This window comes from Lepisma saccharinum, chromosome 1, assembly GCF_977018435.1.
Source record: "Lepisma saccharinum chromosome 1, izLepSacc3.1, whole genome shotgun sequence".
Taxonomy (NCBI): Eukaryota; Metazoa; Arthropoda; class Insecta; order Zygentoma; family Lepismatidae; genus Lepisma; species Lepisma saccharinum.
The window spans coordinates 217,738,717-217,757,671 of NC_139229.1; the positions used below are offsets into that span (position 1 = coordinate 217,738,717).

The 18,955-nt window shown below is 39.4% G+C and overlaps 1 protein-coding gene across 1 annotated transcript in view; it reads left to right on the plus strand.

Annotated features, from left to right (window-relative positions):
- Orc3 (origin recognition complex subunit 3) overlaps positions 1–18,955 on the plus strand; it is a 114,450-nt gene that overhangs the window by 67,503 nt on the left and 27,992 nt on the right. Inside the window, exons 10-12 of the mRNA XM_083127970.1 lie at positions 2,496–2,634; positions 3,333–3,487; positions 10,249–10,479. Coding sequence (XP_082984096.1) covers positions 2,496–2,634; positions 3,333–3,487; positions 10,249–10,479 — 525 coding nt within the window. The remainder of the gene's footprint in view (positions 1–2,495; positions 2,635–3,332; positions 3,488–10,248; positions 10,480–18,955) is intronic.

Below are 18,955 nucleotides of genomic sequence, written 5' to 3' on the forward strand. Positions count from 1 at the left end.
GTAATGTTCTGCAACACCAAGAAAAGCAGTGCAACTCTGGCGGAATTCGAGCATGCACCTTTCGTTACATGGGATGCATATCAGCAGTATTTGTTGGGTGAGAAATAATAGAAAATAACTTCCTGAGCACTGTGAATCCATAAGGTAATTCTGATCTATTACAGAATAAATAACATGGTTAAAGAGTGAAAGCTTTAGGATGCAGAACACACTGGAGGGAGAGGGGGAGTTGGCATGGGTTGGAGACTTATTGTTTACACAAGAGGATATTTTGCTCTTGGTCCACATAGCAACAGATGACTCATTGAATAGGTATGACGTCATTCACTCTTGATTAGCATGGCATCAGCTTTATGACCTACACAACTAAGAAAGCCATTTCTTGAAACTGGATTGTACTGCACATAATATATGAGATATAATTTTTTTTCACTTTTACCCATAAAAAACCAGGGTGCGCATTGCACATGCACTATACATGCACGTGCACTATACACGCGTAAAAACTGTATTTATGTTAGTTAACATAATTCAATGGAAATGCTCCTCTTTTATGAACATTTGTATAGGTAAGTTACTCTACGTGGCATTCGTGGCTTACAGTTGGTAATATTTCAGGACATTTCAGATAGCAGAATTTTCAATAGGATGGTATTGAATTTTATGATGATAGTAGTTGTGCAGTAGATTATTTTTTGCTCAGACATAGCATTATGTCTATCTAGTCAAGTATTTGATTCATTTTGCAGTGAATTGTGTTGAATGGTCCTATCATCCAATATTTTCCACTTGTTTGTTAACCCTTAGTCCATCGCCGTTGCAAATATGCATCAAAAAAAAATATGTCCAGATGTGCAACAAAATTATCGAAGGTTTGCCACACTTATATTTGTATATTGAGGTTGAAACCCTGACAGTTCGTTCGGGAACATGTTTTGCAATTGTGTTTACGAAAATTCCAAAATTCCCCCCTCCCCCTTTCTCGTGATATGTCACGTGTTTGAGCTCCTCATTTGACAGACACAATAAATGCTTGGTATTTACGATGCTGTCTTCCTCCAAGCTTCCAACGCTGTGATTTAGCACTGATAAGGCACACATTCTTCTTTGTGTTTGGACCTGGTGATCCAGCTGAAGTAGTGGTGGGGGGGGGGTCAAGGAGAGGGGGGATTGGATGAGGTTTGGCGGTGTCAGCTTTCTGTGGCCTCTATGTTAGAAATGCAATGAAGCTTGACAATAGCCAGAGGCCAAGAGGCCAGAAGCGTGAGTCTATCCAGAAGTATAGACAAAACAAACAATTGCAAAGGCTCCCTCCCCTCCTCTGTTAGGAAAGGCCTCGCCATAATCGGTTCTGAGCAGTTCGTATCATATGACAACTCATCGATATCCCTAACGCACAATTGTTTCCTTCCAGACATATTTCCACAAAGAGCCGAGTCAACAGGGAAGAAATAGATTCACAGTAGCTACACAAGATGCAAGTGCGAACGAAAAAAAAAAGCAAAAGTTCGGGTTTTCTCTCCAAAGTAGCTGGAAAAGAGGGGGCAAACTTCACATTTTTATGTTTTTTTTCATTGAAATTCGGGGGATGCAGCTCCCGCACGTAAACCCCCCCCCCATGGTTGGGGCATCCAAATTTTACATGGTTGCATGCACTGATGTTCTACCTGCAAAACAAAAGTTTTCCGAAGTAGATTGGTCCCATAGTGTCAGAGTTATAACAATTTTATAAATAATATGCAAATTGGCTAAAATTCGCTGTTTTGAGTAAAAAAAACAGAGTTTTACATTTTGCCTTATTATTCAAATTGTATTGCACCCACAAACATGAATCAAGTTTCATTCTGTTGCGGAAGGTCCATTCTTTGAAAAAAAAGCAAAAGTTCCGGTTTTCTCCTCAAAGTAGCTGGAGAAGAGGGGGCAAACTTCACATTCTTATGATTTTTTCATTGAAATTCGGGGTATGCAGCCCCCGCCCGTACCCCCCCCCCCCCCAGTTGGGGCATCCAAATGTTACATGGTTGCATGCACTGATGTTCTACCTGCAAAACAAAAGTTATCCGAAGTAGATTGGTCCCATAGTGCCAGAGTTATTACGATTTTTCTCCATTATGTATACGAATTCAAATTTCGCGCTCAAATCTTCGGCGACACTGGTCTTACTTTCGTCAGACCGCGTGGCGGCTGTAACTGCCAACTAAATGTGAACCAGCAGTATTTTTAACTGAGATAATAGTTTTGTAAACTTTAAATTGAAAAACTGTGGCGTGACCAAAATTTCAATCTGAATAGTCATTCCATGTCAAATTGAGATACCCAGCCAACTTTAGTCCTAGGGCTAAACTGGTTGAGCATCAATTTTCACAAACTTTTCAACAAGACATTTCAAATGCTCTTGTGTGCTCTAGGCTATTTCAGTTTAATGTATTTTTAATGAATTCCTTTTTTTTTGTTCATTGTAAAATAATGTTGTCTATTTTCTTTTCCATTTACAGATGTATGAATTGTACATTATGTCTTTATCATCTTCCATTGTTGAAACAGATGAATTTAAAAAGTGCTTCCAGTTCCTCAAGTTTCAATCCAGAGAGGAATTTGTTCTAAGGATTGGAAAAATTCTGGATATTTTGAATGGTATGAATTTTTTTCTCAGATCTAAGGAATTTTTATAAGACTCAGAAAGTTAACAGAAAATAAGCTTGCATAAAATTTTAGAATTGTGCCTCTTTCAACAAAATATATGCAGTTGTTGTTGATATGTTAGCTGTTTGTAGTCTGTGAACAGCTAAACCTTATATGTGATAGGTAATTAAGTATTCTGTTCAGTGTCCGAGTACAGGCCACCAAAGTTTCCAGTTTCAAGTATCCATTCATCAATTTCATCTAATCACTTATCCTAGTGGTCACAATTAGTCTAAAGTGGCAGAAAAGTGAGGTAAAAATAACAGTACAGGTAGCTAATTAAGTGTCTACCAGGCAGCATTTTGTGTGTCCACGAGAGAGAAAAGTGCACTGTTAACATGTTGATTGTAATTGCCAGTTTTTTAGTCTTAATTTCTCTGTGCACATCTTTATATCCGAAAAGCTCCTTAATAATTCTCTGGAATCAAACTAGAATTTCTAGTACCAAAGGTGACAGTGTTAACCATTAGGCTATATAAAGAATATGAAAGTTACATGGATGTCAGTACATTTCTTTAAGATTGTGTAAATTACTGGAAATAAGTTGAAATGAAGGAGCAGCATGATTTCATGCTTAAAGTTTTAAATTTTAACTAAAGTTAGAGAAAATGTAAAAATTCATCACAGTAAAAATATTCCATGTTTTCCAGGTGCTAAGAAGAAATCGTCAAGAATACGAGAGGTGGCTGAAGATTTACAGGAGAAATTTGAGAGCTTGAAAACATCTGAGCACAAAATTGAGGAACCTGTTACAAGAAGCAGTCCAAAAAAACTACAGAAAATAAACAGATATGAAGTAAAAGAGGTTGGTTTTTGTTTAACAGGAAGTGGATTTCATGAGAATAAGAATGCTATGCAGTCCTTTGTTTATGTGCTTGCATTTTAGTTATTTTCTCACTCTACTATACTTGCTGACAGCCTTACTTTTCACCTTCTGACCTCTGTGGTGGAGTGGTTAGCACAGCATGCTACATGCCAGGTGGTTCTGGATTTGAATCCTGGCCTGAGCATGGTGTCCTTTGTGAGTGTCCCTTCATCAATTTCATCATATCATCACTCATCCTTATTTTCGCAATTAACCAAAAGTGGCAGAAAAGCAAAGTTAGAAGAACCACATCAATCAGTCAATCAATCAACATTCGCCTTTAAAAATATCGACCATACCCACAAGTAAAATTTGTTCAAAAGGTCATACTGAATCGTTTATTGAATACTTTAAGGTTTTATGTGTGTATTGTCAGTCAAATATAATGCCAGAATTTATCATGAGATTGCAACATTTCTATGAAAGAAGCACAATGTGTCCAAAAATATAGCTCCGTTATCTGAACTATAGTGCATAAAGGGGACATATCATCTAAAATCTGCTGGATCAATAGCCAGGGCTAGACAGTGAACAGACTCAAGAGCTAACCTATTATGTTCAACCACATGGGAAGCATACTGTTCATTCGATTCCCCTTTCAAGAAAATATTCTGGTAACTTTTCTGTGAAAAATCTTTCAATGGTCAGGTCAATAGGCTTTTGTATTCATGGGTGTATATTTTAAACAAACAAATGCAATCATATACTGTCTGTTTTTGGATGTGGTTGTGTGTGCTTTCACTGAATATCCAACCATTATTGTTGCAATGAATCTGGATAACACTGCATGGAACATAAAGAATCTCAATATTTTATGAAGGTAAGATAACTTCAATAAGATCATTAATATCCACGATGGCAGTTATTGTTAGAGAAAATTGCATTTGTCAAGCTTAACAACTAACTGTGCAGCCGTGTTGTTACTTCACATAACATAGACTGGCTGGCACATCTGAAATAGTGTGCAAATAAGCAAATTGTATGTTTCAGAAATACCAATGAAACACACAAAGTATGTTTATGTTACATATTTATGATTCATGATAAGTTAGGTGTATGTGTGACATTGTAGGTATGGAACAATGTGGAATATTTCTCAATACCAATATAGTACCAATATTCTACCAGTCCAATATAAAATTGTAAATGTTCCTTGAAAAATACAAATCGTTAATATGTAACCAGATGACCAATTGGTTTTGCTTTGAATGCTTACTTTACTAAACCAGGGCTTATTATTAATTGTACATTTATATTCACACAAATAATAAAGTGGCAGAATTTCATTTTAAATTACAGGCTAGTATTTACACATACATGGGATCTCGTTCTCACGGTAAAATAGTCTGGAATTTTACATAGATACATGAGTAATGGAAGTAATTAATTTGATTGATTTGGTGTTTTAAGTCCACTTTATGCACAGTAAGGCTAATTAGGACTGGACCTACAGTTTAAAGTTTGATTCGAACCACTATGTGCCTCCACCGGGTATCGAAACTGGGCTCCCTTGATTACAAGGTGACGACGCTACCACTACGCCATCGAGGAGGCCCTGCAAGTAATCAGTATGTAATGGGGAGAAATGAATATATTGGTAAAAATGAAATTACCAATAATATTAACCAGTGTACCCATTCCTCCCCTATATATACCAATGTATGAGGGACAGTAAAATGAAAACCGAACAGCCACCATAAAACACATTCCTCACAAAAGTTGGCAACACTGTTGTTACATATCGATACTGCCATCTGTAGGGTAGGAGAAATGCATAGTGAAAACGCACAGGTTCACACAGTTGCTTCGTCATTGCTCAGGAGGTGAGCGTAGTGAAAAGTGTGTTCGTCCAACATTGGAAATGGAGGCAAGCAAAGAAGAGCAGAGCAGAGAGGTGTGGTTCATTTCTTGGTGGCTGAGGGTGCTGGAACACGCGAAATTCATCGTCGCATGTCTGCAGTGTATGGCGAACACTGCATGTCCCTGTCAAGTGTGCACGAGTGGCAGAAGAGATTCCGCAAAGGACGCACATCACTGCAAGATGATCCGTGCCCGGGACAAGCCCATCGAGCCATTACGCCTGATGTGATTGCGAGGATCGATGGTCTGATCCAGGAAGACCGACGAATCACAGAGGAAGTAATTCGTGTTCAGGTTGGCATTAGTCATGGCTCTGTGCATACCATTATAAAAGATCACCTGCAGTTCCGAAAAATTTGCATGCAGTGGGTTCCGCATCAACTGACGGAGTGACAAAAGATTGACAGAATGACTGCATGTCTGAGTCATTTGCAGCGGTACCACAAAGAAGAGTATGCATTTCTGTCACGTATCGTGACAGGGGACGAAACGTGGTGCCACCATTTTGAGCCTGAGAGCAAACGGCAAAACCAACAATGGAAACACGTAGATTCTCCCGCGCCAAAGAAATCCAAGGCTGTCCATATGCAGTGACGTGCACTGAGGAGTAGCTAGTCTAGCAGGGATAGATCAATCAATCTCACGTCTCTAATTATTTTCAAATCACAATATTTAATATCTTGAAGCCTCAGTTCATATGCAACATTTCTTTCCACGTGCTTCTCGCCCCTCGATGTGATCAGCTAGCAAGGCTGAATACCCTAGCTGGCCCTTCTTCCGCCTTACCAGATCCAGGTATAGACAACCGCCCGAAGCGAAAGGGAAAATTTCTGCCTGTACTTCCCTTGCCCCCTCGCCCCCCGCTCCCATGGTTGAAAGCCCTTGGTTTCAGGCCCTCCAGTCCATCTCCTATAGGTTTCCCTTCGATTCCTTTGTAAATCCTCTAAAGAACTCGTAGGAAAATTTTCTGCTGTACTTATGTTCTCTGTATTAACACAACCTTTTAAACGTTGTACAATATGTATGTATAATATGGGATGTAGTTTTACGAGGGCCGCACTGAAAGTTTCAGGAATAAGGTACTGGCAACTATGCAATCTGTTAGATTTTGTTATATTTATAAACTGTGATATTTGCCGACTGTAATTACAAGGACTGATGTAACACGGATTCGTTTTCATTTCAGGATAGAAGTTTGAAGTGAGGTGTTTGTAAAAAAAATGGAATTAACAAGAGAGAACTTACGTGCCATGATTTATTATGATTTTCGGCGAGGTTTAACACAGCAACAGTGTGTTACTCGAATGATCGAAACTTTTCACAAAGATGCCCCATCAAAGACGACAATTTATCGCTGGTTTCAAGAATTCAGATGTGGCCAGGTTAGCCTTAGTGATGAAATTCGTGAAGGCCGCCCATCGACAGCCATTGTGCCAGAAAACATTGATGCAGTTCGTGAACTAATCAACAGTGATCGACATGTGACTTATCGCGAAATTCAGGGTTTCTTAGGTATTGGCATGAGTCAAATACAAACAATTTTGCACAATCATTTAGGTGTGAAAAAGCTTTGTGCCCGTTAGATGCCACACAATTTAACAAAAGCACAAAAAGACGACCGTGTGAAGTGGTGCAAGGCTATGATCAAACGGTTCAAGTCGGGATCATCAAATCTTGTGTTTAACATCGTCACAGGCGATGAATCATGGATTTACTCTTACGAACCTGAAACAAAGCGACAATCTGCTGTGTGGGTGTTCGAGGATGAGCCTAAACCAACGAAAATTGTTTGTGCACGCAGTGTGTGGAAAAAAATGGTTGCCTCTTTTTTCGGTAAATCAGGTCACATTGCGACTGTTGCACTAGAGAATCGTAGAACAGTCAATGCAGAATGGTGTACCACAATTTGTCTGCCACAAGTACTCCACATGCTCAGAACTTCAAACCCCAATCGTCGAATCATTCTGCATCACGACAATGCCAGCTCGCACACAGCATCTGACACAAGGAACTTTCTGGACCATGAACAAGTTGAACTCATGACTCATCCAGCTTATCCACCTGACTTAGCCCCATGTGATTGTTTTTTGGTCCCAACAATGAAGAACAAGTTGCGTGGTAAGCGAATTTTCACTCCCGAAGAGGCTATCGAAACATACGAAATGCATGTCTCGCAGGTACCAACTTCAGACTGGCAAAACTGTTTCAACAATTGGTTCCATCGCATGAAACAATGCATTGCTGTAAAGGGTGAATATTTTGAAAAGCAATAAAAAATTGATGTACTTTCATTCTTCTTCTTTATGTCATTTTCCCGAAACTTTCAGTGCAGCCCTCGTATTTGTATATGAATGGGAACGTACTTGTATTATGTGCAGACAAAAATGTTATGGTTTCTTTTCTTTTTTTCAAATATGGAATATATAATGATTAAATAACATATATTTGCTCACGCTCTCTCTCGCTCTCGTTTTAGTAGTGCTTTATTTAAATGTACTAATAATTTGGCCTCTAATAAAAAAATGGGTAAGCTAAACAGTCAAGAAAACACGCGTTCTAATTGTTGTTGTTGGTTTGGTTTATTTTACTTCACCTTACTGCCACATTTGGTTATCGCGAAAATGAGGATGAGTGATGATATAATGAAACTGATGAAGGGACCTCACAAAGAACAATTCAGGCTGGGATTCGAACCCGTGACGAGCGCGCATTCTTGTTCGTATGTGTTGTACTCTGCAGTGAATAATGAAATAATTTGGAATGTAAAATGTATCCCAAAACTAAAAAAGCCAAATGAATATTGTTGAAGAAACTACAAAAAAGTGAGTTTTGTTACCTGTTCATCCCCTCTAATATATTTAATTTTTGCCACCTTCCATCACTTTTTCTAGCAGTATAGATTCAATCGCGATAAGTAGCTAATGAGCTTATGGAAGTCACGAGGGACAATCGTAAACAGAGAACTCTAGACTCCTGATTTCACAGTGCCCTGCAGATGGATTGGGAGAAAATTATTTGCATTTTCTTTTGCGTTGCTTTTCCATCACTTTACCTAACTTCTGCCATGACGATGAACGTTGATTAAATTAAACGGATGAAAAGTAGTTACAAAGGAACACTCATGCACAGGCCAGGGCTCGAGCCCGGATCCTTCAGTAACGAGATCGTGAGATGAAGAAATTAGGGAAATCAAGCAGTGCAAATTTTTTGGAAAAACGTTAATCATATCCAAATAGCTATGGTGTTTCAAAAATACAATTGAAATTTACATACCACTGAGTAAATACGCAGTTTGCTTTACCGATACCCAAGTATGCGAATAGTTAGAGCTTTCTACTCATCTTTGTTGTCGGCAGACCTCCGTGGGGGGAGTGCAAGTGGCCCCGGATCGGTACCAGGTGGACGCACATAGGGGTTTGGATCCTACTTTAAACTGTGGGTCCAGTCCCGATTAGCTTTTATGTACATACAGTGGACTTAAAGACCAAATCAACCATCCGCAGTTTAGTGGTTATCACTGCACCGTGTGACATCAGGAGTTCCGGGTTCGAACCCCGACCTCGGTATAGGTGTTTTTTTTGTTTGTATCTTCATTAATTGTATTGTACCATCTTCGCGATTAACCAAATGTGACAGCAACGCTAAGTAGCATAAATCAAATCATTGATTGATTGTTTCATTTGGTTTGTTTTACTTCGCTTTTCCTACACTTTTGGCTAATTGTCAAGATGGTACGATAAAATTGATGAAGGGACAAACACAAATAACACCCATTCCCAGGTCGGGGTTCGAACCCGGGATCTCTGGCTTAATAGTCAAATCAACATGTTTTGGATTTTTGAAAGTGGGTGGGATTAACACATGCTTCTTTTCAGTAGTCCTTTCCTTTCTTTGACATTCTATTTTTAGGAATACTGGGCCCTAAAGGGGGAGGGGGATTATGACCCACACCAACCTCCCTTGGGCACGACACTGATTGCTACCTCAAGTGTCGACATCACCGCATGTCACTGTTCATATGAGTTCTGGTAAGGTCATGATGAGCTGCTTCTTCGACTGCAAGGGCCCTCTGCTTGAAGATATCCTAGAGCGTGGAGACACAATCAATGCGCAGTGCTATGCAGACACGTTGCAGAAACTGCGACGTGCATAAAGTCAAAATGCCCTGGAATGCTGTCGGACGGAATCACTTTTTTTCCAAATCTGCTTATCTTTCCTCTTGTCGATGACTGTTTTTTGTTGATTTACTACCCAATTTTAAAAATTTGTATAAATTAGCATTTCTTTTACTAATGACTGTACAAAGTGTGGCATAAGCGATGCCTAAATCTGCAGCTTTTCAGTTTTAGTATCATGTGAATTAGCATCCACTTCTCGTATAAATTTAAATTTCTGCTCTTCCTCTTTCTGTTCTCCATGGCTGACCAGTAGCAACTGAAACGTTCCCTGAAGGACCTGGTGTACTGTTTTTATTATGGAACACGACAAATGTTACCTATCGGCATTTTTTTATCATGTGTACTTTCGTATTGCAATTACGTGCAAAAGAAAATGTGTCTCATGTTCTGAACAACTGCAACAAATCTTTCTCCTCTGATTTTGTGCCTCTCCTTGCCTGTGATACCGCCACACTGCACTCATCTTTCTAAGGTTTAATTAATACATTTTAAAATTATATTTTGCCGAGACCTACAGTAATTTACGTATAAAAGAGAATTATGCAGAACTGAGTTGATGTATGAAGCTGTCCCAACTGTATTATCAAATAATTATGTACAATCAGGAAGGATGTACATTCGTGTATCATATTTTTCTCATATTCTTTTTCCTTTCCCCTGCAGAGGTTGATGGAAATATCTCAGATGAAGGCATCTTCTGTGCGTGAGCGAATCCAGCAGGAAATCTTGGACTACCTGTGTGCTGTGTTTACAGACTTACTCGAGTCACCTGCTTGTGTACCACTTCATGAAATTTTGTTTTTTAATCAGCTGAACTCTGTGAAGGATCAACTGGCTGGTGCCCCCCGCATATCTATTCAAATGTCCCTCTCAAAACCTCATCACTATTTAAAGGTAAGAATACTAAGTGCTTCCACTAAACACCTTTGTTAATTCTGTGTGTTAATTGTTCTGTAGTCTTTCTGCATCCATCCTCTTCATGTGTCCGAACCATCTCATCTGTGCCTGATCGATCCTGAAGCTTCACCACATCCACTGTCTGTTGGATCTCCTCATTCCTTATTCTATCCCTTCTAGTCTTCCCCAATATACCTTAAAAATTTCATCTCCACTGCCTGCATCTTTCTTTTGTCTCTCTCTGTCATTGTCAAAGTATCTGCTCCATACGTAATTATTGGCACATAGTATGTGTTATATATTACCTTCTTGCATTTCATAGGTACATCCCTGTTCCATATTAATCTTTGGATGCTTTACTATAGTCCACCACCCATTTGTCCTCTTCTGTTTACCTCCTCATATATTCTTCCACTTCTCTCAATTATGCTTCCTAGATGTTAGAAGCTCTCCACCACCCTCAACTCTTCCGTGTCCATATTATTCTTTGTTCATTTCTGGCTCTGTTTCGTGTTGTTATTAGCACCTCACTCTTTTCTGCACTGAATTTCATTCCTGCTCTTCTGATTTCCTCACTCCCAACTATCAAACTGTCTCTGTACTTCTTCTTCCCTGTTCCCCCATATTACTAAGTCATCAGCGAACAACAGGGCCTTCATCTCTTTCTCTCCTATCTTCTTCCCCACCTCTTCATTAATTGTATCCATTGTGATTATGAAGAGCAGTGGGGAAAGAGCACTTCCCTGTTTTAGTCCATTACTTATACTGAACCACTCTGTTCTTCCCACTGGTGTCTTCACACAGCTCTGGCTGGCCTTGTATGTTCTCTGCACTCAACACCCTATCTCTTCCTCGACTCCTTTCTCTCTTAGAGCCTTCCAAATCTTTGTTCTGTCCATGCTGTCGTATGCCTTTTCTATACCTAGGAATGCTATAATAAAATCATTTCCATATTCGTAGTGCCTTCCCTGCATTTGTCTTATGGTGAATATCAGATATGCTGTTGATCTGCCTCTTCTAAATCCATACTGTTCCTCTCTCATGTTCAGCTCTGTTACTTCCCTTATTCTTTTCTCTAATATTTTCTCATACAACTTTGCTGAGTGGCACATAAGTGTTATTCCTCTGTAGTTTTTACATTCCTTTCTGTCATCCTTCTTGAATATGGGAACTATTAGTTCCTTTGTCCAATCCCTTGGCACTTCTCTCTCTTGCCCAGAGGTGTTCATTTTGAGTCAACCTCCCCTCACCCTCACCCTCCGAGATCGCAGTCGCCCTCACCCTCCAACGCCCTCACCCTCCAAGATCGCAATCGCCCTCGCCCTCCACCGCCCTCACCCTCCGAGATCGCAATCGCCCTCGCCCTCCACCGCCCTCACCCTCCGAGATCGCTCTCGCCCTCGCCCTCCATCGCCCTCACCCTCCAAGATCGCAATCGCCCTCGCCCTCCAACGCCCTCACCCTCCAAGATCGCAATCGCCCTCGCCCTCCACCGCCCTCACCCTCCGAGATCGCACATCGCCCTCGCCCTCCACCACCCTCACCCTCCGAGATCGCTCTCGCCCTCGCCCTCCATCGCCCTCACCCTCCAAGATCGCAATCGCCCTCGCCCTCCACCGCCCTCACCCTCCGAGATCGCACATCGCCCTCGCCCTCCACCACCCTCACCATCCGAGATCGCTCTCGCCCTCGCCCTCCATCGCCCTCACCCTCCAAGATCGCAATCGCCCTCGCCCTCCACCGCCCTCACCCTCCAAGATCGCAATCGCCCTCGCCCTCCACCGCCCTCAACCTCCGAGATTGCAATCGCCCTCGCCCTCCACCGCCCTCACCCTCCGAGATCGCAAATCGCTCTCGCCCTCCACTGCCCTCACCCTCCGAGATCGCACATCGCCCTCGCCCTCCACTGCCCTCACCCTCCGAGATCGCTATCGCCCTCACCCTCCACCACTCTCACCCTCCGAGATCGCTCTCGCCCTCCACCGCTCTCACCCTCCGAGATCGCAATCGCCCTCGTCCTCGCCCTCCACGACCCTCCATCCGCCCTCACCCTCCACCACCCTCCACCAACCCTCACGTCATTACTAGTGGGTTAATTTTTGCTTTTTTTGCATTTTTACCTTGAGGAAAATTCATATGCTTTCAACGGTTTCATTCATATATATATATCTTGATTTGGGATACTCTATCACAGGTGTTAGTGTATATTTGAGCTTAATGTGCTTATTATTGCATATACGAATTGGCAGTAATTTCCATGCAATCGTTCATTTCAACTTTGCCTTTTTTTGTGTGAGTGTGTGTGTGTGTGTGTGTGTGTGAGTGTGTGTGTGTGTGGGGGGGTGTGCGTGTGTGTGTGTGTCTAATCTGTGCTATATGGCCTGTAGGCTCTAGTTGGATGGGTCAAGAACATCCAGTTATTGGAAACTACTGTTTATGTTAAGATCAAGAAAAACTCCTCCCACATCACATCAACCAGGGACATCTAGAAGAATGAGTCACATTTCTAGGTGCCAGAAACAGTAGCAGAGATGCATTATTTGTTCATTATTTGTTGATTATCTTTGTAAATCTGTGCGTCTGTCCGTACCTGAGTGATACCTCTTTGGGGGAAGGTTAGAAGGGGAATTTCTCTTTCAGCTTGCAAATGTTCATTCTTTGGGGGATGACCCCTTCCCCCCCACACACATACATAAATAAATATACATGCCAAGGTGGGGGCTGTCGCCATCCGTTTGAAAACCTGGACAAATTGAATAAATATTTACACTTTATGGAAATGTGAATAGTTCATTAAATAAGTAGATATGCAGCAGACCCGGAATACAACGGAACTCTGTTCCGGCAAATCAGTTTGGTGACGGAATTTAATTCCTTCTATGATATGGCCGTAGACATGGGTTGGGTTCAACAAAAATTTTTGGGAGGGATCAGACCATTGATCAAATTTCAATAATATAAATAATAACAATAATAATAAATATTATTATACAATGTTAATCAAAATACCATAAAACTTATATAATTTAATTCCATTATTATTATTATCATAATTTTCATTATTATTATTATTATTGCTGTTATTATATCCGTGAGGAGACTTTCGTTCTCGATCCAGCAGATGAACAGCATAGCTGTTTTACATTGTATATTTTACATTTAATACAGTTAGAGTACACGACATGTGTAGTTATTCTTTTTTGTTAATATCTTTTATATTCGTTGTTCAATAAAAGCTTTCAAAGTGAGACAGCTGAACATTTTATTTTTTTAAAAAAATTGGAATTTTCAAAACTGTGGAACCATTTATTATTTCGATTAAATGGTAGATTATGATATATATATATAAAATGGTTTCTTTAATGTACACTATTTTTTTCGATCTAATGAAACTTTTATTTTTGTTATTCTGTTCGAATACTAACTGAAATTTATTTCTCTTATTAATAATAAAACTGTTTTGTTATTTCTCTTATTAATAGTAAAAATGTTTTGTATCTTGAAATAAACTATGCAAATTCCAGGGGGTCCATGGATCGGTTCGGTTCGATCCTCTCCTCCCGATGCTCATAATTGTTCTTGTGCTTACCAAACAGTCGACAGCCGACAGTCGCTATGCACTAAGTACATGTTTTATAGGACTGCATGTATACACTACATAGGCCGCTGGGTGGAGGGTGGTGAACGTAACGCGCTACGAAGCTGGAGGTCCTAGGTTTGAACTCCTGTCAAGGAGGATTAAAACCTTATCAAATGGGGCAACTTAAAGGTCGGAAAGGCAATTTTGGGACACCCCAAACCCATTTTTCAGTCAGAACCAGAAAAATACACTGGAAAGACAACAGCAGAAGTGAAAATGGAGCAATGGAGGTGGGCTGTGATTCCGAGAAAAAACTGTTTTGCACAAGTTTCGGGAATTGCAAGTGTTTGAAAATTCTAGCTCGATCATTTGATTGGTTTAGCCTTCTTTACTTCGCTTTCTGTTACTTTTAGCTGATTGCAAATATGAGGATGAAAGATGATATGATGAAATTGATAAAGGTACATCGATCGCCTCAGCATTGTCTCCCCTTGTATTTTGAAAAGCTTCGAATAAATTTTTGAAAATGAGATACTGATTTTGGTTCCTGGACGTCCCTTAATACAACATGTCAGAAGTTTCGGGGGGAGGGGGGTTGAACCTTTGAACATCCAAAGTCCCTCTCTAAATACGGCTATGTGCTGTGACACTGGACAAAGATTTTATGTACATAATACGCCATACAAAAGTCCATCCTTTGTCACATTAATTCTTATAAACAATAGATGAAGAGGAAAAGTGAAAGTTCTTGTACTAAATTTGTCCCCGGAAATTTAGGAAAAATAAATTCGATTTAAGATGAAAATGAAATCGTACCGGCATCATTTTATAAAGGGCAGTTAAATAAAAACCCCATTACGTTGGGGATGGGAGCTCAAACACGCATCCAATAGATAACATTAATCACTCACATACAACTCCTACTTTAAGCGGCAGCGGTAACAAATCATATAAATTACTTGAATGTCTTATCACTCGAATACTTTTATTCTCGTTCTTTGTCTTTCAGATGTGCGTATTTTAAGACTGTTATTGCTTTTATTTTCTGTTACGGAAATCTTTCTACCACACATGTGAAACACTCCAGGAAAGGAAATATATGTCTCTCCAAGAACTTCAAGTGGCAATGGCATCTGAAATTATACGATTTGGTCTTAATTGATTTCATATTTTAATTTTCGCTCTCAACGCCATCATCGACCGAGTATTTACTTTCTGAACACATAGCACGTGTACCAGTACTGCATACCATATTTTGATAAACCATGCTCTAGTGGTAGGTTTTACCCCCATTGACCAAGAAAATACATTCTTTATGTAGACACTTGGAAGTTTTGGTATTTAGTTCCTTCCTTTAATTATACATCTCTCCAGATTTACAGTTCCTATACGGATATAAACATGAGCTTATTGGAGATGAAAGAAAGTTACAATCCTTTCCCTGTACTCATTGGGTAGAACGAGGCACTAAAAAGTTAACATATTTGCCCTATGATAATATATATAAGTCATGTCATTCCATGTCAGTTCAACCAAGTAAAAAAAGAGGTTTTGGAACCTATGCTCTCAGATTTTGATGAAACTTGGCACATTTAATACTGGTGAGAAACTACATATTTTTTTTCTCTAACTTGTCTGGTTTCATTTCTACAGTTTCTCAAACTTTCAGTGATTCATCCTTTCCTCTATTCCCAAAGCCTCCAAGTGAGCTGCACTGTCTTCGAAAAATAATTCTATCTCCCTTACAAATACTCAATCTTTTTGAAATTTCACAACAATGATAACCAAGTAATAAGAATTCCAGAAAAAAATATTTCAACATATTACACTTATATTTTAGTAGACAATTAAATTAATAAAATAGTATTATTATCTAATTTTTTGGGACCGAAAACTTGGTTTACTAAAATTTCAATTATCATCGAGAGGGAAAGGTGCAACACCAACACAAGTATTTTTGTAATGAACTTATAAGATCTAACTTACCCAGAGACAAAATTGATAGCTTTTTCTTTCCTTCTGAAAATATGACAACTTATTTCTGAAAATTTTTAAAAACGGCTACCGGATTTTATATTTTTCAAATTAATTTAAAATCTAAGATTCTAATTCAAAATATCATTGAAGTAAATGTTTAGGGCATACAATTTTAAATAATGTTTTCCTGGATGCACAGAGGGCTGGGCACGGGGGAGGGGGGGGTCCGTGCCACCATCCCTGGAAAATGAAGGTCAACCAAAAAGTACGTATTTTACACACATTCAGACCTCTCCGATGGCGCAGTGGTAGCGTCGTTGCCTTCTAATCAAGGGGTCCCTGGTTCGATACCCGGTGGAGATACATATAGTGGTTCGGATCTCACTTTAAACTGTAGGTCCAGTCCCGATTAGCCTTACTGTGAATAAAGTGGACTTGAGACACCAAATCAATTAAATCAGTTCACATGCATCCTTTTCTTTCAGTCACAGTCGTTTGTGTATATTATCAAAGGGGTAGTGCAGGGACATGATAACTTCATATCTACAGAGTGTTTCTTTCAGGGGGCGACACTGTTGTGTAGGAATATGCCTCACTTACACCCCTCTCCCCCACCAAAATAAAAGTCCTGCTGATGTCCATGAATTGTTCTTATTAATTATTAGATTGAGTTTTTTTACATTTATTAGTAAAAATACACATTTTAAAAAGTAGTTGATATTCTAACTTTTAATACACGGAATGAAATTAATTAGAATTAGAATTTCTTAGAATTAGAATTTCTTTATTCATGGGCGAAGTTCAGCCTGTGGCTGCTCTACCACTTAACCCGCAAAATCTACTACAATAAAACAGACAAAATACAATTACTACTATAACATACGAATTCCATTACATTTTCACTTCTAAATATTTCAGTAATTAACACACTAAAAAGATAAAAAAAAAAAAAAACAATTTCTCTCATTCATACACATCAAAATGTTCATCTTGGGTTCGAATCTGCTCATTTTTTGTTTTGATTTGATTTCAACGTAAGCATGCTGAATCTAGTCATGAGTACTGATGATTTGTCCTTGCTCATGTAGAAGTACTTTTGTTACTGCCCTTTTAAAGCTGTTATATGTCGCACACGAGGTAACATCTGGTGGCAGCGCATTCCAACAATATGCAGAAGTAGCTTTGAAGGATGACAGGAATATGGATTTTGAGAATCTGTCCAGATTAAGTTTCTTAGAGTGTCGAGTCGTGTAGTTGTGTATGTCGTGTCTAAATTGGAGTCTGTCGTATAAGTATGTGGGTGTTTTTGTTTGCAGAATTTTGAATATTGTGCAGGCCAGATGAAGTTTTCTGCGTCGTGTCATATTCAGCCAATTAACGTCATTTAAGTAAGGCAGTATGTGATCCCTTCGTTTCAAGCTAAATGCAAAACGTATACAAGAATTCTGTACTTTTTGTGCAATTTTAGCATTCTTTTTTGTTAAATTAACACCGTAAACAACGTCACAGTAATCGAAAATTGGAAGAACTAGAGCTTGCATAAGGCGCAATTTAACATCAGTCGAAAGTAAGTGCCGCCAAGGGTCCCGGGTTCGAATCCCGGTCGGGCTTGGTTGTTTGTGAATGTCCATTCATCAATTTCATCATTTCATCACTCATCCCCATCTTCGCAAATTAGCCTAGAGGCACAAAACGCGAAGTAAAATAAATTAAATCAATCAATCAATCAATCGAAAGTAAGTGCGATGATTTATAGAGTGATCTAAGTATACCATAAGCTTTTGAACTCTGAGACGTTACGTGGTTTTGCCAGTCAAGTTTCTCATTAAATATCACACCTAAGTTCTTAACAGTTGTGCAGTGTGGGACCCTCTCATCATTAATATTAATTGATAACCCATTTATTTGAATTTTATTTAAGGCAGCGCTAGAACCAATTAATCTCACTTTAAACTGTAGGTCCAGTCCCGATTAGCCTTACTGTGAATAAAGTGGACTTGAGAAATATACTTTGCATTATAAGTTGTAGATTAAATAGCTTTGGTGACTTTGATGACAAAAATACTTAGTTCCCTTGGCCATCCACATTCATTTCTTTGCATACGAATATTCCAAAAATCTATTCCATGACAGTTTGCGAATATTATGGGATGAATATTGTTTGTTGCTGTATGCTCAGATGTGATAATAGGAATAATGATACTACTACGACATTGGGGAGGCTCGTGTGATGCTTTTCATTCTCTTATGTTTGTAGTCATATGTTTGGTTAAATTGCAGCATATTTTAATGTTGCTTATTACGTGATTTATGCATATTGTTAATGTAATTCATTCATTTGCACCGATTTTTAACCCATGCTAGTTGATAGATGAGGGGGAAGAACTAGCTCTCCACCCACAACCCCCACCCTCATACACACGGAGATATAGAGAGGGGGTTAACAACATTGTAAGGGCACCCTTACATACAATTTCAGTAGAAGCATTTTAAAAATGATGTTTCGGATAGTCAGTATGTTTCGAGCACATTACAAATATTTTCATTTTGTGGCATTCTTCAACCCAATTTCTCTTCTATTGAATGGCTTTGCTGGTTCCAGTGGCGGCGATTGGGTTCCAAAACTGGGGATGGGAAGGAGCCAATACTGAGGGGGCAAGGACAGTTTACTATCTCTTGGTAGAGAACGTTTAGCATAGTGCGGGGCAAAAGTGTCAAAAATGGGGGGAGTTAACTGACCCCTTGCCCCCTAATCGTCGACATTGTCTGGTTCTGTGCAGTGAAAGTACTATGAGGTAGGTTTTATTATTTATTTTAACTTACACGGTCCATACTTTGGGATCCAATATCTCCTGTTATTTGTGATTTCTGCACTCGGAAACACATTTTATACCTATTACATCATAGTATAAATCT